The sequence below is a fragment of the Saccostrea echinata genome, unplaced genomic scaffold, assembly GCF_033153115.1.
Source record: "Saccostrea echinata isolate AGI-Se365-2 ecotype Australia unplaced genomic scaffold, CSIRO_AGI_Sech_v1 ptg000054l, whole genome shotgun sequence".
Taxonomy (NCBI): domain Eukaryota; kingdom Metazoa; phylum Mollusca; class Bivalvia; order Ostreida; family Ostreidae; genus Saccostrea; species Saccostrea echinata.
This window is the reverse complement of record NW_026889803.1, coordinates 10,589,386-10,613,776: the sequence shown is the minus strand read 5'-3', so window position 1 is coordinate 10,613,776 and position 24,391 is coordinate 10,589,386. Positions and strand designations below refer to the sequence as shown.

At 32.8% G+C, this 24,391-nt stretch overlaps 1 protein-coding gene across 1 annotated transcript; it reads left to right on the top strand.

The window, feature by feature from the left end:
• Positions 1 to 1,542: 1,542 nt before the first annotated feature.
• Positions 1,543 to 3,082, top strand: LOC133204605 (uncharacterized). Its single transcript, XM_061340358.1, has 2 exons — positions 1,543 to 1,669; positions 2,784 to 3,082. The coding sequence occupies exons 1-2, from the start codon at positions 1,543 to 1,545 to the stop codon at positions 3,080 to 3,082; spliced, it is 426 nt and encodes a 141-aa protein (XP_061196342.1).
• Positions 3,083 to 24,391: the final 21,309 nt, after the last annotated feature.

Below are 24,391 nucleotides of genomic sequence, written 5' to 3'. Positions count from 1 at the left end.
AGTATGGAGTATGACCACTTCTTGTTTTAATTACTGCAAGACATCGTGTCCTCATGGATACAAGGTACCTCTAAATAGAAGGCTGACCTATGTGCTGCCACACCTGTTGTATGTCGCTGAAATTGCGTGGAGGGCGGGGGGGGGGGCTTTGACATTCCTTTTAAAAGTCCCAAATGTGTTCAATGGGATTCAGATCCGTGGATTTGGCAGGCCAGGGTATCACACAGATATCTTTTGGTCAACACTAAAACTCTCCTTGGGCGTCTTGCACGTAATATTACCTCTTTAAGGAGGATTCAGGCTGTTTCAGATGATATTCATTAGGATATCCATGAGCACCATCGTGTTGTCATTTTCTTGCCATTAAATCTGCTTCTAAAGTAGTTCAGGACCATGTAACAATTTTTTTTAACTTTGTGTTTAGACTTTAACTTGGCCTCAGACGAAGATCCAGATTACTTCCGGTTCGGTAAATTTTTGCCCCAAACTTTCAATTTGTTGTAAGTTGACGATAAAACTGACGCTCAACCTATAGAAAAATGTGTTTAAATGGTTTTTTATACGGGTTGTTAATTATTAATGGTAATATCCAGGACAAACAAACACTAAAATAAAGGTGAGTATAACTTGTAAAGACGAACCAGATTCCAACATTCCAACGGCTCTCCTTCTTTCCTCAATGGTTATTTTGCCCATGGATGCTTTGTGTTTTTCTAATTAAATCAGTTGTTAATGATCAATAATGGTCACAAAAAGAATCTATGACACAAAACACGTGCCGCAAAGTCCCATTTATCGTTTTTAAGCTTCGTCATGGAACATTGATTTTCATCAGTGATATTAGATTTTCGATGGAAAATTGTTAAGGAGACACATTGGTTGTAATTTTGAAAATATCACACCGTTCTATCATGTAATTTTTAAATTAATACATTTATTAGAGTGAACACTTAAAATTTTGTTAAGTGTATGTTTAAGTTTTCAAAAAATTACATATTGATGGACCAGTAATTCTAAAGAAATACACAGCCATTTTTTTTCTTTCCTTGGAAACATTCAAGTTGCTGACTGACTGATATCCACATCATTTTCTCGCTTTGAGTGAGACTCTAGTGGAGGCACTGAAGGGGTAAAAGCACTACAAAACGAATGAAATCTCCTTAGGAAGAATGTTTTCGGACAACTTATAGGGGTCAGTTTAGTTAAGCTGAGGTTCCGGGAAGATGAGGTTTACGCACAAACTACAGACACCAGCAAACATGTGTCAGAAAAAAATATCTCTCTAGACATTTGTTCGTGTCATGCACACACTAAAAAATAACATTTTCTTTTTATAGAACTCCAGAAAGCGGATAGCATGACAATTGAAGTTGAAATGGGTGAGAATCAGTACTATATATGATGATATACTACTCATCAGTATCTTAAATACTTTCATAACCTATATTTTTTTCAAACTTTAAAAAAGTTTATTTCATATACTTACGTGTAGATGTTACCTGTGATGATAGCGAACTGCTCGTTGAAAATACAACACACATTATGTCAGGTCTATACAACGAAACTGTTACCTATCGATGCCTGGAAGGATTCTATCACATGTCTGGAGACTTTATAAGACAGTGTACACAGACTGGACGATGGAGTGGAACGAGACCTGTCTGTGGCAGTGAGTAAATTACATTGCCCGAATCAATGTTAATGAAGTAAACACAAAGTTGTTCGACAAGTTCAACATTGGGATTTACAAGTTCCATTATTATTAAACGTCCAGCTCGGAATCACAAAAATTTAATTCAAATATTCAGATACATGTAACTTTTTCCCCTGAAATTTATACATATAAACCTTGATGAAAACGAAATTACAAATTATACTTATTTATTGTTATAGCACCTTAGAAGTCAATCAAAAGAAACGATGATGTACAGTATTTACATAATAACCAAGTGTTCATTAGAAATTTTTGGCAAATAACTAAATTCTATTAAACAATTAATGACATAAGATTGAGTTTAGACTTAACTACAATTGTTCAAGTTACACATGTAACATTAACTTTAAACTGACATTTGCTGTCACAGTACTGGCAACAAGCTCCTACAATCCCTGAAATCTGCACATTATGAAGTTTAAGTGAATGTAAATGAACTGTGAGCAAATGCTGAAAGAAATTTTACGAAAGGAGCAGACACAGCGAAGGATTGAGAGCTAAAAAAAGTGCATATGTAATTGAAAGTGAATGGTGAACGTAAACGTAGCAGAGTGCAAGCAGCAAACTAGATGGAACACAAAAGAGAGCAAATGCAGATCGAAGAATAAGAGCGAAAGGTGACCGCAAAACTTGGACAGTATGTGAATGATGAGCAAACAGTGATCGCAAAAACGTAGATAGTGAGCAAATCATGTGAGATCAGTGATCACAAAAACTTAGACCGTTGGTGAAAGACAAGAGAAAGGTTAGCGTAAACCCGTACACCTTAAGTGAATGGTAAGCGAAGGATGAACGCAAAAACGTAGACGGTGAGTGACTGGCGAGCGAACTATGAGCGAATGAATGTAGACCTTGAGTGAATGGTGAGCGCAAAAACTTAGGCCTTGAGTGAATGGCGGCGAATGATGAGCGCAAAGGCATAGACGTCGAGTGAATGGTGTGCAAAATGTTAGCGTTAAAACGTAGTCAGTGACAGGACACAAGAAGGGGTAGTTGAACATTTTAGAGGGTTTGAATACACATATTTATCATAATAGCATACATTTTGTGTTTTCAATGTATATTTCAGAGTGCTGTGTATGTAAAAACACATATATTCTTCCAAATGATACAGAAGCAATAGAAGCCAGTGTAAAGAAAATAAAATCTGAACTTTCCATCAAAACAAACGAAACATCCATAGCTCAACGCAAGAAAATAAGTGCCGCTGATAACCGACCATCAGCCACAGCAGTAGGCAGTGTATTAGGAGGAGCATTGTTGGGAAGTCTTGTGTTACTTATTGTGGTTAGTGATGCAGCTGTATTGCTAAGTCACATTAAAATGGCGGTTCACAACATAAGAAAAAAGACTTATTCTGAAGATTAAAAGTAAGTAGAAGACCTTTCTTGGGGAATTATACAGTCATGCTATTGAAGAGCTTATAGATATATAAGTGCTCTATGAACTTGAATTTGTAGAAATCGCTTTATACATGTATATTTTAGCAAAATTTAAAGTTCTAGTCTTTACATTTTCGTCATAGAGAAAACTGATGATAAAATCTGGAAATCATAAAAAAGAAGATGTGTTTGTGAAACAATGATGCCCCCTTATGACAACTTATAGCAAAGGTTAAACTTGCTCAAATGCAAATCAAATATGTTGGTACCCAAAGTAAGGTCTTGTCTCGAGGAATATACCTGTGAAATGCCCTAAGAGCAACCATTGAATAGATATGGAAAAAGATTTTTCAAAAGTATGTCAAACATTAAGGTCAAGGTCAAATGGTCAAAATTAATGGTGCCCAAGGAAAGGCCTTCTCCCAAGAAATACACAGATGAAATATGAAGACTGAAGCACCAATCTTCAAAAGTTATGACCAAGGTTAAATTTCTAAAAGTAGGTCAAACTCCGAGGTCAAGGTCAAAGGATCAAAGTTGTTGGTATCCAAAGGAAGGATTTGTCACAAGGATTACACATGTGAAATATGAAAGCCCTAGCACTAATTGTTCAAAAGTTATGGCCAAGGTTAAAGTTTTTCAAAAGTAGGTCAAACTCCAAGGTCAAGGTCAAAGGGTCAAAGTTGTTGGTATCCAAAGGAAGGTCTTGTCAAAAGGATTACACATGTGAAGTATGAAAGCCCTAGCACTAACTGTTCAAAAGTTATGGCCAAGGTTAAAGTTTGTTAAAATTTTGCTAAACTGGCTCAAACTCCAAGGTCAAGGTCAAAAGGTCAAATTTGGTGATACCCAAAGAAAGGTCTTGTCAAAAGGAATACACATGTGAAATATGATGACCATAGCTCAAACCAATCAAAAGTTATGGGCAAGGTTAAAGTTTTTGCGGACAAACAAACAAACAGACAGACAGACAGGGCAAAAACTATATACCCCCGAATCTTCGGTACGGGGGCATAAAAATCACCAAACTTTATAGCTAAAAGAATCACTTTTGAAATGTTTATGAAACAAATTAATATCAATAAAATGTTAGAGAACCGTTTGATTAGAGATTTCGTCATAGAAATATCCCACTGTTAAGTTTTTTTTTTTTTGGATTAATTTTAAATTATCAAAACGTAATTAATACTCAAACGGTTATAAGTAAATTTTATCGCTTTTTGTAAAAAAAAAAATAATAATAAAAAATAAATAATAAAGAAAGGATAAAATAAAGTAATAATTTGTATTTTATAACACCTTTCTGAATTTAAAAAAAAGGTTTAAAGATAAGCTAATGTTAATTATTACATGGCTACGAAAAACAATGATACCTGTTTCTTCCCAGTCAATAAGATGATAAAGCAACCCTCGAAGTGCAATATTCACCTCGTCCTTCGGGGAATATTGTACTCCTCGGGTAGCTAAATCATCGCATTGATCTCAAAAACAGCAATAATTCTATAAAGTGTACGTTATTGTATAGATAGTATTGATTAGATAAGTTTTGAGGTTAATAGATATTCTGAATTTAGAGAAATAGACATCTATGTGAAGTCGCTCACAGGTCAATATAATGACCAGGAAAATAATGTCTATATCATTTTCTCCATACGATGATTTAAACGAAACCGAGATAAACCAAAAAAAAAGTAACTTTAACAAAAAAGCATGATCTTGAAAAGAGACACGTAGATTTAACATAAGTAACATTAATCACTCCCTCTGGAAACAACTATTACAGAATAGGGTGGCTGAAGATTTAAAAAAAAAACCTACATAAAATGACTGTGTTTAATAAGCAGTTCTTCCTGTGTGAAGAGTATGAAATAATTCTGTGAGATGAAAAGTTATTAGTAACATCAAGCATAAAAGTCTCATTGAAACACTTGGTGCAATTTCATCATTAAGATGTCAGTAATTTGCTGATTGTCCTTTCATTAATTAATAAATATAATTACAATTTTTTTTACATGTATGTCAACTTAAATTTGAAATTTCTTAAATCATTTTGCTTTACTGGATATGTTTTTATTAATCTTTTTTTTATCTACAGAGAAAATGTTATCCGATCAAGTTCATCAAAAATTAACACAACAGTATTTGAACATTTAGACATTAACAATGTTATCTCATTAATCTGTAGTTCTTTCCTATCGTTTTTTGTTTAAAAATAACTGAAACCAATAAGCGATTGATCAGAATACTAAATACCTAGATCTCTGATAATCCCGTGAGAGGGAAAAAACAATTGTCACAGGAAATGTTTTTAAAAACTTCTCTTTTACATCGGATAATATAATACAGGTTACAACAATCTGTAAATAAAAAATTTACCAAATCAATATGCACATGCAGCATGATAAATAATCAAATTTTCTTTTACAAGATAGAGTTGTGACGATGCATTCTTAGATATTCGGAACGCTTAAATCATAATATTGTTGAAATATATATAGACTGGAAAAGAACTAAGTCAAGCATTAGAGGGAATGTCTTTGAAATGAACGCACAAATCTAAAGCTTTAAATAATTGTAATATTTAATTTTGTTCCAATTTGAATCACTATTAGATCAAATAAACTCGGGAAAAGTTATTAAGTGCTGCAACAGTGTTTCCTCTTTTTTTTCTAGTGTTCAAAGGAAGATCAAATGGTATTACCTACCATAGTTGTTTCAACTTTTGTCTTCAGCAGAGGAAGAATCCATACACATTATTACGTTGAATGCAATAAAAAGAGACTAGAGTTTTGAAGTGACAAAATTTGAAGGACTAGCACCTTGAACCAGTAATTGAATTTTTCATTTTAAAAAATGAATGAATAAAGAGTTAGATATCAGTAACTGGTGTTTAATATTTGAAAAATGCTATTTTGTTTGATTTATGAAAATCAGACTTCCATGGATAACATTAAATTTTAAATTGTTGAGAGAGAGAGAGAGAGAGAGAGAGAGAGAGAGAGAGATCATTACAACTTAACGATTCAGAATGGATATAAACTTCCATTTTATTTTTGAGTAGTTTGAAGATCTTTATTATTAAATTGAAAATATCATGTCTCACTGAATGTATTGTAAAATGTATTTTAAAAAAATTATTATGTTTACCTTTACTGACGATGCACTATATGTCAAATTTGAAATGCATAAACAGTAAATCTCAAACAGAATTGGTTGATTTTTTTCACGAAGATCTGTACCTGTTATGAAGGGTTTAATAGAAGGTTATTTTGAATTTTGAACAATATTTGCTTTGCAAGTTAATACTAGCTTCATTCCAATGATTATTATACCTATGTCGTTTAAAGGGAGATCATTTGAGTACATCCAGAGTTACCTTATGCAAATTTTACAATAATACAGCAAAGTATTTGGGGGATAAGTATAAATTCCTGATTTCTAGAGGGTGGAGGTGGGATAATATATATGTAATAAGAAAGAGCTAGGGCCACTTAAGGCCTTTTTGGCCCTGTGAGTTTCTGAAAAATCGGAACTGCTCGGTTTTGGTTGACAATGAAGTATTTTTCACTTGATCCCTTGGGACCATGTATCTATGGCTTAATTTTCTCTATAATCAATGCATTATGATGTCATGAAATGCGTCATTTTTACCACATCCTGTATATTCTTTGAAAAATGTCAAAAGTTGGAGTATTTTTTCAATCTTTCATATAGAGCAACCTCTGATCTAAAATATGCAATTACATAATGAAAGATCTGTTTCTGAAGATCATTAAACATGTTTTACTTTGTGGATCGAGGGCTGTGGTCATATTTTAATTCTTTGCTGAATGTAGTCAAATATGCCTATTTTCGGCAAATTCAAGAACATTGCATTTTCACAAAGACTGTTTTCTAATACCTGAATTATTAAAAGGAATTTTGTTATAGGAAATGAAAGCGCTAAGTATCTACTTTATTTTGATATATGAAATGGGACAGAGGGTGATAGTCAATTAATTGATATAAGGACAGAGCATTTTATGCATATATCATAACAAAAATTGCTTAAAAGAATAAGGATGTAACATATTTTGGTTTATTTGCACTATTCGGCTGAGAGAGATAACAGATGCGAAGCTTTGAAGATAAAAATAAACATAGAAGCTGGTCACTAGGGTTTGACCTTTGTAGCCTGTACAATTCTAAGAAAATGATACATTAAATTGGAATGCGGTTTGTTACTTGTTTATCAAAAGATGTATTTTGTAAGGAGAAAAGAGCAACCAATAGTATTGAAGTGACCAGAGGTCAGTTGTTAGTATAAATTAGCTACAACAAAGAATATTTAAAAATTATGCAAAAGATAGAAAATGATTTTTAAAGTGCATTAGGAAACTAAAGAGTGTTGGAGGACAGAATAATGGTAATTGAAATTCAAATTAAAATTTAAAGTAATTATAGCAAATTTCGAGGGAGTTACAAATATGGAGATGTAAAACTACAAGGGTACACCTGGTATAAAATGAGCGGACGGCCAGACACATTCAGTCAGAAACTGGATTGTGTCTGTCTCTGCTTGCATTTTATACAGGTGAGATCATTTTGTAGACTTGCGCGTTTTTATAAAACTTAAGTAAAATTTTCAGATGGCTAATTTTATTTACAGGTTTAAATATTTAGATTATAAGTGGTAATGTTTATTATAATGTTTAGTATCTTGTGTAAAATTATTTCTTGTAATCATTAATAAAAAAAAATGGATTGTTTAATTTAATAAAGTCAGAAACTGGATTGTGTCTGTCTCTGCTTGCATTTTATACAGGTTGGGTAACAGTGCCACACCTTAACACCTGTGAGCCGCTCTGTTGAGGGAAGGTCCTCAGATTTAGAGGGAAATTGGAAGTGTAATATACAAGGGTCATTTTGCAGAAATAGAAAGTTGACTTGGGTCACTCCGACCAAGCTCAAAGATCATAAGAGTTATTCCTCTTGGTGCGTCCTCTCACTTGCATAGCCAAAGATCCCGGGTTATACAAACAAATGCATGATCGGCCCAATGTCATTCGGGACTCTGCCTCCTCAAACTTCAGTGGTTGAGGTACAGAAAATAAGAACCATTAGGCTGGAGTCCGGAATGAGGTTGACCCGGTTATGATAAGTGGTGGAAAATCCGGGTAGAATGAGGCTGACCCGGTTATGATACATAGAGTGAACCTAGCTCTTTTTGCTTCATGCAAGAAAAGCATATACACTTTCAGTTTTCTGCACATACATGCATAATACTGCAGGTGCAACCTGTGAACCAGTGTGATTCATCAAATTGTAAGTTAAGTGAAATTTAAGTTACACATATTGGTAAGATTTCTTTTTACTAAAATCTCAGATATTTTAATCTTAAGATAGTTTCCTTGCTTCAAAATGGCGTGTCGCTTGTATCGATCAGAACTTTGACTGGGTAATTGTCAATAGGATCAATACACGGGCACTGAAAGTTAATGTAAATATTGAGTATGTGCATGTATAAAAAGGAAGGATAGAACTCTCTTTTTGAGGCGAATTCTGGTTTGAGGGTGGATATTTTTAAAACGGCCTGACGCGATAAATCCTATCTATATGCTTTACTTACAATATATATCTTGCTTTGTCCCGCTCAAATGCATTTTACTTGGAGAAATAGACGTTTTTACAACTCCAAGTGCTGAAGACTTTTGCTATACTGCTTTACTTCCGGTAACAATTACACGGAAATTTAAAACTTAATTCTGATCGGACTTCATACACGTGAAAAATAATTTTTCAAATGCAAAAATGTAATTTGGAAAAAAATGTCAATTGAGTCATCTCCTACTGGTTTTAGAAGTCGATATATTTTCTTTGGACGATGTTTTACTTTTGATCTTAATTTTCTACAGTTTGACTGACCAATCAGAATTTAGCTTTAAATTCACTTGTCATTGTAACCGGAAGTAGGGGAGTCTAGCAAAATTCTTAAGCCTTTGGAGGTGTAAAAACGTCTGTTTCTTCAAGTAAAATGAATTGAAGCGGAACAGGAATCAATATAGTTAAAGGAAGCTTATTCTTTACAATCTCTAATTGACAATGCATTCCTATAGGAATTGAGATATAGCAATTGCGAAGGTGTGAAAGAAAAACAACACATGCTCAGAGCAGTTGCAAACTAAATGCACACAAAATTTTCCCCAATTTCTTTCTGTTGTGAAGATTTCAATACATGGTCATTGTTACAGTCTTTGATAAGTAACTGTTTTGTGAACTGAACATCAAGTGACCAGTAACAGTTCACCATTGCCAATAAAAAGCGTAATATGTATCTTATAACACCTTTCTGAATTAAAAAAAGGGGGCATAAAGAAAAGTTAATGTTAATTATTTCATGGCTATGAAAACAATGATACCTGATTTTTTTCATTCAATAAGATGATAAAGCAACCCTTGAAGTGCAATATTCACCTCGTCCTTCGGGGAATATTGTACTCCTCGGGTAGCTAAATCATCGCATTTATTTCAAAAACAGCAATAATTCTATGAAGTTTAATTGTATAATGTTTATTTAGATAATGTTTGCGGTTAATAAATATTCTGAATTTAGAGAAATAGACATCTATGTGAAGTCGCTCACAGGTCAATATAATGACTAGGAAAAAAACGTCTATATCATTTTCTCCATACGATAATTTAAACGAAACCGAGATAAACCAAAAAAAAAAAATAGCTTTAACAAACAAAAGCTAAGCTTGATCTTGAAAAGAGACACGTAGATTTAACATAGGTAACATTGATCACTGGAAACAACAGTTAAAGAAAAAAGTGACTGAAGATTTAAAAGAACCTACATAAAAACGACTGTTTGTGTTTAATAAGCAGTTCTTCCTGTGTGTAGAATATGAAATAATTCAGTGAGATGAAGAGTTCTTGGTAACATCAAGCATAAAAGTCTCATTGAAACACGTGGTGCAATTTCATCATTAAGATGTCAGTAATTTACTGATTGTACTTTAATTTAATCAAAAGGTTTTTTTTACATGTACGTCAACTTGAATTTGAAATTTCTAAAATCATTTTTTTTTATACTTAATAAAAATGTTTTTATTGTATTTTAGCCGAAGGCTCAAGTGAGCTTTTCTGATCAAAGAGTGTCCGTCTGTCGTCTGTAAAAGAACAACGCACGCTAACTTTCGATTCCCGCCTACATTTTTATACCCATTTAATTCAATACTAATGGCAATTTGGCCATAAAATCTTTGTTGAATGCAAAGAGGAGTTCAATGGTAATTGATTAATAATTTTAATATCAGTGCTAAATAGTTAATTACTCTTAATTCCAGCTCTTTTTATAAGGGGGGTAGACAATGTTTTCCATTGAAATCAGGCTTGAAAGCATCACCATATTTTAAAATTTTCTTGGATATGGATAAATGCTCTTTAAATCTTCCCATGTGTTTTACGCATATAAAATAAAGCATATTTAATTAATAAAATACAACGGAATTGGTGAAAAAATAAGCAGTTTTGTAGTTTTTCGTCTGTAAACATATGTCCCCCCCCCCCCCCCCGTGAAACACAAAAAGCTTTGGTATGAATTTGTAAAATAACAATCCATATTACCTATAAAAAGGAATTTTTGTTTCACGGGGGGGGGGGGTGTTTTTAAAATATTTTCCGTTTTCCATTGATTTCTATAGTGAAAAACACAAGTTTTACCAAAATTATAGAGTTATCTCTCTTTGTTTTCCCAATAAGTAATGTTTTATGAAAATTCATATAAATATCTATATAAGTATAAAAAATCATTCAAATATGTTAACTTTTGAAAATTGACTTGGAGGTAGGCGGGAGAACAATACTATCGTTCGCAGTCCTTTTCACATTTTTGACTTCTTCTCAAGAACCACTGCGCCAATTTCAACCAAACTTGCCCAAAAACATCCTTGGGTGAAGGGTCACAGGAAGTGCCGTGCCCTCTTTCAAGGGGAGATAATTAAGAATTCGTGAAAATTCTTTGGTGGCATCTTTTAAAAATCTTCCTCTCAAGAACCAATTGGCAAGAAAAGATGAAACTTATGTGAAAGCTTTATTAAATACTCTAGACTCAAGTTTGTTCATATCATAACCCCCGGGGGAAGGGCGGGGCCACAAGAGGGGGTCAATGTTTTACATAGGAATATATAAGAAATATCTTTAAAAATCTTCTTCTCGAGAACAGCAAAACCATGATTAGTCATATTATTACAGAAAAATCCTCAGGTAGTGTAGATTCAAGTGTGTTCCAATAATTACCCATGGGGGTAGGGCAGGGCCACAACGGGGGGGGGGGGGTCAAAGTTTACCATAGGAATATATAGGAAATATCTTTAAAAATATTCTTCTCAAGAACAGCCGTCGCCCGCGTGGCGCAGTGGTTAGAGCGTCTGCTCTAGAGTCGCGAAGTAAGGAGTTGATACTTACGTCGCGGGTTCGAATCCCACTGTGGGACGTGGAGACCGGTCCTTCGGATGAGACCGCATAAACCGAGGTCCCGTGTCGCAGTAGGTGCTGGCACGAAAAAGATCCCTCACAGCTCAATGGCCGTAAGTGCCGAGTATAGGACAAAATTTGCAGCTCTCCACCGGCAATTGGTGGCGTCTCCATATGAGTGAAAAATTCTCGAGAGGGACGTTAAACAACATACAATCAATCTCAAGAACAGCCAAGCCATTATTAGACATATCAATACGGAAGTACATGTATCCTCAGGTAGTGTAGATTCAAGTTTGTTCAAATCATGACCCCTAGGGGTAGGGCAGGGCCACAATAGGGGTCAAGGTTTACATAGGAATATATAGGTGTAATGGTTAATGGGGCATTTGAGTAAAACGCATTGAAGAATAGTGGAATGACCTGACAACCCTTGGAATGGACTAGCCTAGGGGTATATAAGGCAAAGCTTTGGGAAAGTCAGGCATTGAGAAGGTAGCTGTAGAAGATGGATGGTAAATCATCAATAAAGAAGTTAAGGTATTCCATCCTAATAGCAATATCCTAATAGTGTTTCCTTTCTTTCCAGTGTTGAAATGAAGATCACCTACAATAGTTGTTTCAACTTTTAGTCTTTAGCAGAGGAAGAATCCATACACATTATTACGTTGAATGCAATGAAATAGACTATAGTTTTGAAGTGGCAAAATTTTAAGGACTAGCACCTTGAATCAGCAATTGAATTTTTCATTTTAAAAATGAATGAATGAATGAATGAATGAATGAATATCAGTAACTGGTGTTTAATGTTTGCAAAATGTTATTATGCTTGATTTATGAAAATCAGACTTCGATGGTGCACATGGTGTAATGTTAAATTTTATACTGAGAGAGAGAGAGAGAGAGAGAGAGAGAGAGAGAGAGAGAGAGAGTTCATATATATTTACATATATGCTTTAATATACCAATGTACTTTATTTTTGGAGACTATGTCAAGGATATTCAGGCAAACAATCAAGCAAAAACTATAGTCATCTTTGAACAATACTGCAACTATTTCAAAAACGAAATATTCCGTAGCTTCTTTCATTTTCTAGTATTAGCAAGTTTCTTCATTCAATCTCTGAAAAGGATTTCATTCTAGAAATATCCTTCTCTAACTGAAAGGGATTAGGCTTAGTCAGTTACGGATTTCACAAAATTTCCACCCACGATGAGTTGAATTTTCAAAATATACTTTTCAATCCTTAACTAGATTTCAAACAATCTTTCCATGTTTAAAAATACAAATTTATTATATTGGTTAATTAAATATTAAGGGATTCGAAAATCCCAAATCCCATTCTTACGAATTCATTCCTAACATCCCTTTCCCGTTTAAATTTAGAATGTACTTCATTTTCAGCATCATGAAAAAAGGTATTTTATTACATTTTCAACAGTGAAATACTGTAATTTGTGTATTGAATAAAAGTGATATTTGGAAAATATTGTGAAAAGATATCAAAATGGTATATTCTAACAGTTTGAGAGAATATCAGAAGTGCGGCAAATCTCTCGATTTTCCTTCCGTTCACGAAGAGTGTTTTTAAAAAAATCTCCCTGGCCTGTTATAAGATAGAGAAAGTAAATGAACCATCCTGACAGAGACTAATACTGCCAAAGTTTCTCCAGATATGTTGTTAAAAATCCATTTTTTCAACGTTTTTCCATCTTGCAATTATTTAAAGCTCTATGACGTCTCAACCGCTCGACTATGACGTCACAGCCTATGATACTTGTGTTACGCACTCGTGAAAATATAAAAAAAAAAATCCTGTCTCACGAATGAAATAAATTCCATATTCATCTTCAAAACATTGAATATCCTCTATAAATTCAAAATAAGATAGAATACAATTATGTGTAAGAATTACTTTACTTAAGAGTTTTACTATGTTTATTTTCATATTTTTATAAGTATTGGACAAGGGCCTAATTTACGATAAACCATACGCATACCTTTTCACTCCTAACACGTTTTTATAAATTTATTTCAGGTGATTTGTGGAATCTCTAAATTTGAAACATTGTGAATGTATGCGTATCAATACAATCATCAGGGAAAGACCTCCTCTTCCAGAAATGATTCCAGAAATTATCAACCGTACGATAATCTTTGCGTGCATAGCCTAATAATCTGTGTAAACAGTGTAATCATATACATAACCAGGGCAATATAGCTCTTGGCGCTTTATTCTTTGTTTATATGTTTGGAAATGAGTTCAATCTATAGCACCCATTGTATAGACAATTAAACCAAACTTTTGCCTCTACTGTAAAACAAGTTGCAAAGTTAATGAAGATGTTAGGCGTCAGTTCAGAAGAGGACCACGGGCACCTGACAAATACATGGTGCATCCCTTCGCTTTTGAGAATTTTTACTTGACACAATAACCAGGTATGGGGCAACGTAAATTTCGCTATAATAGTGGTATATCACTATTATAGTGAGATTCCGCTATATTTTCAGCCGTAGTTACCCTCGATTTCATCAAACAACATGCTTGCTGTTTAAAGCGCAAGTCATGGTGGGTATAAAAATGGACAATAATTGATATCTTTACATGTTATGAATTTTATTAAATTTTCTGCCAATGCGTTTAATAATGCGAACACACTTTTGAAAACGGAAGTTACATTTTTAACATAGCAACCAGTGATTGCAGTAGTATTCAAGCATAACTGAATCTTATTTTCTCTCATACATGTATACAAATTGTTGCTTGTAATAACTTTCAATCCGGATGAGAAGAAGTATGTCGAATTTGCAGTAGAAATGATGATTTTTGACTGCATGGTTACCGGTATGGAGGCCCGTTGTAGCAAATGGAAAAAGCTCAATGCATGTACACTTATATCACTGATGTATCTGATTTAATTGTTCTTTTAAATGCAATTAATCGTAAACAATCAGTAAAATGTCACTTCAGCAGGTAATCCCAAATATGATGTTTATATGATATATGTCTTGGGAATGTTAAACAAAATATTGAAAAAAAAAATTACTTGTACCTTTTCTTTAATTTCTGCTTGATAACCTTAATGAAAAAAACTGTTTACAATGACTATAAAGTATATAGTGTGGGGGATATTTGGCATAATTTCTCATCAAAAATATTTGTGCTATCCAGGTATTGGTTGACCGAGGTCGAATGCTGAGATTACATTGTAACCAATACCTGACCAGGTTTGTATAGTCACAGGTAAACCGAATTTAAAAGGCAATAACCGTTTTATTAAATAATAAGAAATTTTACATTCTTGACACTTCAGTTCTTTTCTCCTACAAATGTAAACAATCATTACATATTGTGTAGTGTAAAAAACGTATTATAATGATATTTCAACTTAACAACTGATTAACAGTGGAAAACAACATTCTAATGATTAAATACTCGACTTTTTAAATTAAATTTGAGGTGAACTCACTCTAAGGTACACACCAGGAAAGAGAGTCTAAACCAATCAGAGAGGATCAGAATTCCTGATTATTTAATAATATGTTTGATCCACGCAATTATGATGCATAAAAATAAAGAATGGTTATTTATTTTTCATCTGAAACACGAAATATGGCCGTAGTTACAAACAAAAAAAAGTATGTTGAGAAATATTTATATCCAATGCAGATTTCCTTTTCTTTATATGAAAACCACTTCTTTCATCATTCAGTGAATTTCGATTATTGCTGGTTTTTCAAGTCACCTGAAGATTTTCGCGGTGTGCTTTTCAATCAGTGAAACTCACAATGACGTACATATACATGTAAATAATACAATATTTAACGTACTTAAACCTACTTTATATAATTATTTACATTGTATACAAATAAATATAAACAAATAATGTCTTTCTTTATTCATTAGAGGGAATAAACGGTTGCAGCTTTTGCAGAAAACTGCTAACGAGGTTACCACCCTGTGCATTTTTTCTGCAATAGTTGTAACGTCTATTCCTGGACTAACAATCAAATAAAACAATTTATTTTTTAAATACTTGGAAAAATTTTCAAATTAAGAAACCGTTCCACTTTTTTTTTTTCAAATTTGATATTGTCATTCTGATATAATTTCAATTAGGATTTCATAATCTTTTTTCAGCTCAGAAAGTTCTAGAATAAAATTTCATGCTATAAACAATAAATTTCAAGTATATAAAGTTTTCTTTATCTTGATAAGGCTAAATCGTTCAAACTCGTGGTTTCATCATTGAGACAATAAATATTATACTAGGAATTACCTGTAGAAGTGGCATCTTATAAATGTTGTGCGATTTATTACATTTAAGTAATACAAATCAGATACATCAGTGTTATAAGTGTACATGCATTGAGCTTTTTTCATTTGCCACATCGGGCCTCCATACCGGTAACCATGCAGTCAAAAATCATCATTTCTACTGCAAATTCGACATACTTCTTCTCATCCGGGTTGAAAGTTATTACAAGCAACAATTTGTGTACATGTGTGAGAGAAAGTAAGATTCAGTTAAATGCTTGAATACTACTGCAATCACTGGTTGCTATGTTAAAAATGTAACTTCCGTTTTCAAAAGTGTGTTCGCATTATTAAACGCATCGGCAGAAAATTTAATAAAATTCATAACATGTAAATATATCAATTATTGTCCATTTTTATACCCACCATGACTTGCGCTTTAAACAGCAAGCATGTTGTTTGACGAAATCGAGGGTAACTACGGCTGAAAATATAGCGGAATCTCACTATAATAGTGATATACCACTATTATAGCGGAATTTACGTTGCCCCCCAACCTGATAACTTATCAAAAATACGTTAATTCCTAGCCCATCATTACTTTATTCCAATATCTGATATCATTTTTCGTTTTTGTTAAGTTTTACGGATTATCCCTCTATGATATATTAAAAAAAACTTAAGAAACTAACAGGGTGCCCCATTTCGAGGGGGATTTTCAACGTTAATACAGCATTTCAAATGAGATCTATGCAAAAGGCAGATCAGGGAGATGACGTTTTACGAACCTTTTCTGTTCAAATCCGGTCAAATGATTTATTTGTCCTAAATTCATGTTTATTAACCAGACTTCCTTCCACTGGTGAGTGGAAGTGAATCAGAAGTCATTAATCAGAAATACTTGTTTCACTTGCAGAACATATCATATCATTAAGAGGTATGAATGCTGTTTTTGCTAAAATATTAACATGATACTTTTATGGAATACTCTTTGTTTTGAACCATTAAAAATGCAGTATTTAATGTATCCTGTGACCAGTTTGGTTGATTAGATTATATAAATTTTATTTGTATTAGTCAATCCATTTTGGTTTCCACACTTTTAGTCGTTAAAAGCTGAAGAAGTTTACTCAACCGAAAATGTCCACTACCAGTTTACCAGCAGTATATTTAATGTCTTTGATGCTCAAATGGCCCTTGGCAATATTTACATATTTGCTCTCCTTCTTTCGATTTTTTAATTCATTCTAAAAATAAAATTTTAGATATGTGTATTTAAATTTGAAATCAACTCTCTTTTGATATCAATTTAACATTTGAATTTCTTCTTTTTTTTAGGCGGTGGGGTGGGCTGTACATTGTATTCTTGTTTTTGCTAAAACCGATTCAGAATTACAGCCCAACATTATTTCTCATAATTTATTTATGAATAACTCTGAAACATTCTACATTATCGTTTTATAATGCAACCTTTTATGTAATTGCGCATAGGTTGCTCCTGCATGTTTACGGTTTAATAGCCAAGTGATGTGAAATGGAGCTGGAATGACAACCATAACAATGGAAAAATTCAAACATTTTATAGCTCAATGTGTATTCACAGGTAGGATAATATAAAAATTACATTAATCTTACAGTTAATTTGAAGTTAAAATAACGTATCTATAAAAGTAGAAAACGATACCAATGATATATGTAGTTAGGTAAGAAATCTAATTAACGCTTTCATTTTAGTTAAAGACTTAAACATTCTTTGGTTATATATTCAAGATATTCCATTTATACGGCGGAACACCTAGTTACCATGTTGTATTCTTTTGATGTTTTTAAAGTTGATTTGTTAATAATTATGTATATTTTTGACAACGAAGACTATAAGACTCTAAGGAGGGTATATAGAGACAAGTATCAAACGGAAGACTTAATTTCTGCATTAAAAGTCAACATTACTCTAATTGATGTTAATTACCAATCAATATATGCGCAAGGAGAATGGCCATACACAGAATGAACCTGCACCCTTCAGTCACCTGAAAGGTCTTGAAAGGTCAATGAATGGCAGAGCGATGACATTCAATCACCTTTCATTTGACTTTCAGTCATCTTTCCGTTCACCGAGTTTCATCCTGTGATAAGTGAAGAATAATTCAGTTATTCTCAAAACGATATGTTATTTTAAGGATGTACATCTCTAAACCAGAAACAAAAGCTATTGAAATTGGCAATTATTTGAATAAGTACGGAAGCCCATTTAGGACCTATCAAAAATATTTTTGAATTTGATATAACGAATCGTCGAATTTGTTATAACGAATTCAATCTGTTATAACAGGTTTCTTGCATTCGTTATAAAGAATTCAAAAATTTGTTATATCGAATTAAATTTGTTATAACGAATTCTAAAACTTGTTATAACGAATTGAATTCGTTAAAACGAATTCCTTAATTTGTTATATCAAATTTAATTCGTTAAAACGAATTTGACAAATCGTTATATCAAATTCATATATATTTTTCTATAGGCCCCGATTTCTGAATTTGATTAAACGAATTTAATTTGTTATAACAACTTTTAGAATTTGTTTAAACGAATTCAATTCGTAATAACAAATTTTAGAATTTGTTACAACGAATTCAATAAATTTGTTATAACAGATTAAATTCGTTATTACGAATTCAAAGAAATTGTTATTACGAATTAAATTTCGTTATAACAAATTCGACAATTCGTTATATCAAATTCAAAAAAATTTTTTTTGGATGGGTCCTAAATGGGCTTCAAAATAAGTCTCAAAATGAAGTTTAAGATTGAAATCTTTATGTCAGTGTAAAAAAAAATTATTTTATTTAATCTTAAAGATCATAGGAAACGATTCTTAACACTAGGATTTCACTTTTGAAACCTAAAGCTATAAATGAAAGTATGTTAAATTACGAGTAGTAATATTTTTTGGCACTTGTTCTACTGAAAAATAAAGGTGAAAACTTTTCCACTTGTTACTTTTCCTACCCGCTTATCGTTCTTGATGTCGTGGTTTTATGACGTCACAAGAGCCCACTGATGTAAACAGAGCATTAGACTAATGTATTTCTACCATATTTTATCTAGTTAATTTAAGCTATTTTTGTAAATATAAATGTGTCTATGTTTTCAGGTGAGTTATCTGATTTCGTAGTTCAGTCAATTCAGTTTGAGCGAGTCGTTAATAAGGCACGGCAACTCAGAACTGGAGCTTTTTATAGGAGGATGATCCTGATGAATATCCAATATAAAATTACGCTTAAATTAAGCTACAACTTCGATTACTTACTCTACATCAAACCTTTAGAAACCAAAAAAAAAAAAAAAAAAAAAAAAAAAAAATCCCTGTTTAATAATTTTGATTATAATATTCTGTTAAAGAAAGATATATGACCCGTACGTGAGGAATATCCGTAATGAATCCCCAATATAAACACGAGGCCAGTGGAATTGAAGTCCATGGATGCGTGATAAGCGTGAACCACTGAAAATGTTAGCGTCTTTGAAGTTTCGTTTCCCCGATCACATATATTGCTGTAAAACGATATAGCAATAGAATCCCTGAGTTTATGACATGATCGTATTCTTCTATTTAAAAAAATATATATATAAAGAAGAAATGTTGAGCCCAGAGCAAATGAGATTGTTACGATGCTGATACTTGTGCAGTCACAGTTTGACTCGACAACATCGATTTTTGAAATACTCGGTATGTAGTAGTAAATAGTACAGTCTGTGATCAGTTTGCAAATCCATCCATCATTTGCGAGACTACAATTTTAATATTAATGTTCTTTTTAACAGGTACTAAAACCTTTGAAATTATATCCTTTACAGAAAAAAAACCCGTAAATAAAATACACACTGGAAAAATAAATAGGTTTGTATACGATGATAAGTACTGATCTTTGATAAATATTTTAACAAATTGACGGGAAAGATACCTACCTTTTTTGTACATATGGAGAAATGGTGTTCATTCTTCTCATTTACATATAGGCCATATTTGAGCTATAATAGCGACAGATTCCATAAAGGTTTATATAGAGAACGAACAAAAATCCGCAGATTTTTATATACTAACTATTTCGGATAAAGTTCTTCCCCCGATGTGTAGATTTTTCTTAATATCTTCTACCGGAAATGACAATATTGTTGATGCCAAAGTGAAAGTTGCGACCGCCTTTTTGATTTGAAATTCCGAAGCGAGAGTATAATGTTTTAATGAAGGGAAGAGCACAGAATTGGTGTCTGTATCATTTTTGGTGATTAAATGTAAGTGTTTATTGCAAGTTGACAGAGTTCTTCCGCCGATTAATAGGTGCAGACGAATGCCTACTTTTATGAAATACAGATGATTTATCATTTCATGAAGAGCTACGACCGCCTTTTTAATTTGAAAACGGGAATTTCTTGCATCAGTATGACCTACTTGTTACCAAAAAAGATGGTTTCATGAGTTGTCAACTGTTAATAACCCCAAATTCTGCCCAAATAACTATGACAGAGGCTTAAAAAAACAAAACAAACTGTGCTTGCAGGTTTTAATATAAAAATTTAAAGAAATGGAATATTTCGAGTTTATGCAGGATCTTATGAATATTAATGAGAAGTAAATCACGTGGGAGCAACCTCATGAATAAACTGTACATCATTTCTCCATATGATTTTATGTATTGAATTTTACTAAATAAAAAAATGTAAAACTAGGCTGTAAATAAATGATTTCATTAAAACAACTGCCTTGGTTATGAAAAAAAAAGAATTCATTCTCACTCTCTCTCTCCCTTTTTCCAATCGCTTTATTTTTCTCTCAATAGATCGAAGTGTCAAACGATGAAAATGATCACATTTTGACTAATAAAACATGCAAACATCTCGCAAATATGCAATGGAAATTTTAAAAAGAAATACTAACCTGTTTTAAGATCGTATATTTATACAAGGTTTTAGCCATGATTATGATATTCTTTAAAATTAAGCTGCAAAATGACATGATAGTTTGTAAACATTGCATAGCTTTGAACAGCGACTGGGCCTTACTGACGTCATATGCTAAGGGAGATAAGCAACGTTAGTTAAAGTGAATTTTCACGACTGGTATGGTGGGACTTCCGGTTGCATGGCGTGAGTGGTACAAACATTTACAAGCGGGAGATTGGAAAAAATCGTCCATCATCGACTTATTTTGACCAAAGACGGTAGATATATATATTTTGCGTTTCTGTACTTTTATAGAAATTGATGTAAAGTATTTGAAACATGGGTGGCAATAACAGGAATAAAAAATCTCCTGCTCAGAACTCTCAAAGTTCGGACTTTCATGTTTTATGTGCAAACTTCAATGAAGCATGCCAGTCGATTGACTTAGAAAATGAAAACTTTGTTGATGATCTCCTGAGTAACCTGAAACTAAACCCAAAATCTACAAGCTACAGTGAATCGGACCTAATGGCCTTGAAAGTGGTACACTTGCTTCTTCCAGCGCTTGGGGCACACGCAACCCGAAATCTCGAAAGGAGCCTGAAGAGACATGAAACTGTCATAAATACATGTAAGCTAAAGGCAGGGGTAAGAATCAATACTTATGAAACTGATAAGTTAAATCAATATGGCAGGCGAGAAAACATAAGGATCATGGTTATTAAAGAAGAGGTGAAGGACGAAAATCTAAAGGCAGAGGTTGTGAAAATTGCTGCAGCTATTGGAGTAGAGCTGAATCACAGTGATTTCCTGTGTCATAGAATTGGTGCAAACCAACCCAATGGTGGTGGGAAGCCGAGACAAGTGTTTGTACGTTTCGTAAACAGAGAAACGAGGAACTTGACCATGACTGCAAAAAAAAAAAGACTTGAAAATCCATAATGACTATAAAAACATGTTTATTACTGAAGATCTCACCAATCTGAGATACAGAATGTTCCATATGATACGAAACCACGAACAGGTTAGAAGTGCATATACACGTAAAGGGAAAATCCATGTCGCTATGAAAAATGGGAACAGAGCAATAATAGAATCACCAGATGATTTGTTCCAGATTGGCTTCAACGAAATTGACTACAAAGGATTAGGCCTTGCAGATTTGGACTACTAGGACTGTAGTGGAAGGCCGCCACCTGATAATGCTGCTTACAGAAGTCGCTTAGATTTTTTGACTCTAAATGTTTGTGGTTTAAAGTCAAAGCTTAGGTCACCAGATTTAGAAAATTTGTGTCAGAACTACGATATTGTCAGTTTTATAGAAACAAAACTAGATGATTACGATTCTGTCAATATTGCAAATTTTACTGGGCTTCATTTTCTAAACCGAAAGAAATTTAAATGCAAGTCAGGTGGCATTGCTGTGTTTGTTAAAAACAATTTGTTTGATAATATAGAGCTATTGAAATGTGAAACAGAAACGTTTTATGGTTTACGTTCAAAAATAATTTCTTGACAGAACAAGTTGTTTTTGGTATTGTTTATATTCCTCCTGAGGGTAGTTGTTATAGTTCCATTGACATTTTTAATGATGTTGAATCTGAAGTTGTTAGATTCATTGCTGAGAATAATGCTAAAGTCTGTATGAAGGGTGATTTTAATTCTCATACTGGAGATTTGCCTGATTTTATTAACATTGATGAACAGATTTGTGAATCTTTGTTTTTGAACTCTGATATACTGAATATTGATACTTGTAGCAATGTAGAAATGATAACAAGATGTAATATGGATAAGTCTGTCAATAATTGTGGTAAACGCTTAGTTAACTTTTGTAAAAGTTTAGACATGCTTATAATAAATGGTAGATTAGGTAAGGATGGTGGATTAGGCCATGCCACTTGTAAAGATACAACAGTTGTTGATTATTGTATAGCATCACCTACTATTTTTAAAAACAGAGAATTTGAAGTACTACCTTTTGATCCTATGATCAGTGATGTTCACAATGCATTTTGTTTATTCTTGTAAGGAAAAACAAAAGACTGATTCTCTAATCACAGAGAATGATGATGTATGCATTAGATCTAAGTGGATAAAAGAGAATACTACTGATTTTGTGTACAATCTAAATGACGAAGAGATTGATGTTTTATACCATAGAATTGAAACCTTGGATTTTAATACAATTAACCAAGAGATAGTTGATGATATAATTAATGATTGTAATGCAATAATTAAAGTTGCTGCTTCGTCAAGTGATATGGTCAAACCCTATAAGCATGATAATCACAAAAATAAGAAATCTAAACCTAACAAACCTTGGTTTAATGCAGAATGTAATGTAAAGCGTAAAAATTACCACAAATCCAAAAAAAATTTCACTAGCGTATGGAAACTTCAGAGTCCAGAAATAATTTACTACAATGCAGTAGAGAATACAAAAAAATTGTTAATAAATGTTACAATGAATACAAGAAAAAATTTATATGCCGGGTGAAGAACTTGCAAAACAACGACCCTAAGTCATTTTGGACTTTGATTAACAAATCAGGTACACAGAGAAGAAAGATCGAAGATAAAGTTAGCTTAGAGACTTTTTAGACCATTTTAAGAAATTAAATTCAGACAGTAGTGATGATGACTTTGATAATTTTGACATTGAAAATATTTCAGAATTAAATGGAGATTTGAATGCTGAAATTACATTAGAAGAAGTACAAAAGATGATTAAGTTACTGAAGAACAATAAAGCTTGTGGTAATGACCTTATACTGAATGAATTCCTTAAAAATTCTCAAACAAAAATGATCAGTACTTTTACAAAAATCTTTAATCTTGTTTTTAAAACTGGAATAATACCCTCATCTTGGTCTGAAGGAATTATTTGTACTATATACAAGAACAAAGGTGATTCTAGTGATCCTGATAATTATCGCGGAATAACTGTATTAAGTTGTTTTGGTAAGTTGTTTACTGCAATATTGAACAATAGACTGAATAAGTATCTGGAGAGCATGTATCTCCTGTGCGAGGAGCAAGCTGGGTTTCGGAAAAGATATAGTACAGTTGATCATATTTTCAGTTTGAAGTGTTTAATTGATTTTTATTTACAGTGTAAAAAGCGACTATATTGTGCATTCATTGATTATAAAAAAGCTTTCGACTCTGTTAACAGGGTGGCTCTTTGGCATAAACTGGTACGTCATAGTATTGATGGAAATTTTCTTAAAGTTGTTTATAGTATGTATAATAATGCAAAGTCGTGCATCCGTCAGGGTAGCAATGTGTCAGAGTATTTTTACAGTAATGTCGGTGTACGTCAAGGTGAAAACTTATCACCTGTTCTGTTTTCAATATTTTTGAATGACCTTGTCGATTTTATTTCTAGGGCATATGATGGTTTAACAAATGTTACAGAAGCTGTACATTTTTTGCTAAGTACAGAAGAGGTAGACATATTCCTGAAACTTTACTTGTTACTTTATGCTGATGAAACTGTAATTTTGGCAGAGTCAGCACCTCAATTACAAGCTGCTTTAAATGCAATGTTCTTATATTGTAAAACTTGGAAATTGCAAGTTAATGCATCTAAAACAAAGGTTGTTATTTTTAATAAACCTAAAAAACATAT

Bases quoted from the DNA above. Each gene is read 5' to 3' on its own strand.
- LOC133204605 (XM_061340358.1), top strand. From the start codon at position 1,543: ATGTCAGGTCTATACAACGAAACTGTTACCTATCGATGCCTGGAAGGA. The intron at 1,670-2,783 runs GTGAGTAAATTA...TGTATATTTCAG, and splicing joins AACGAGACCTGTCTGTGGCA to AGTGCTGTGTATGTAAAAAC.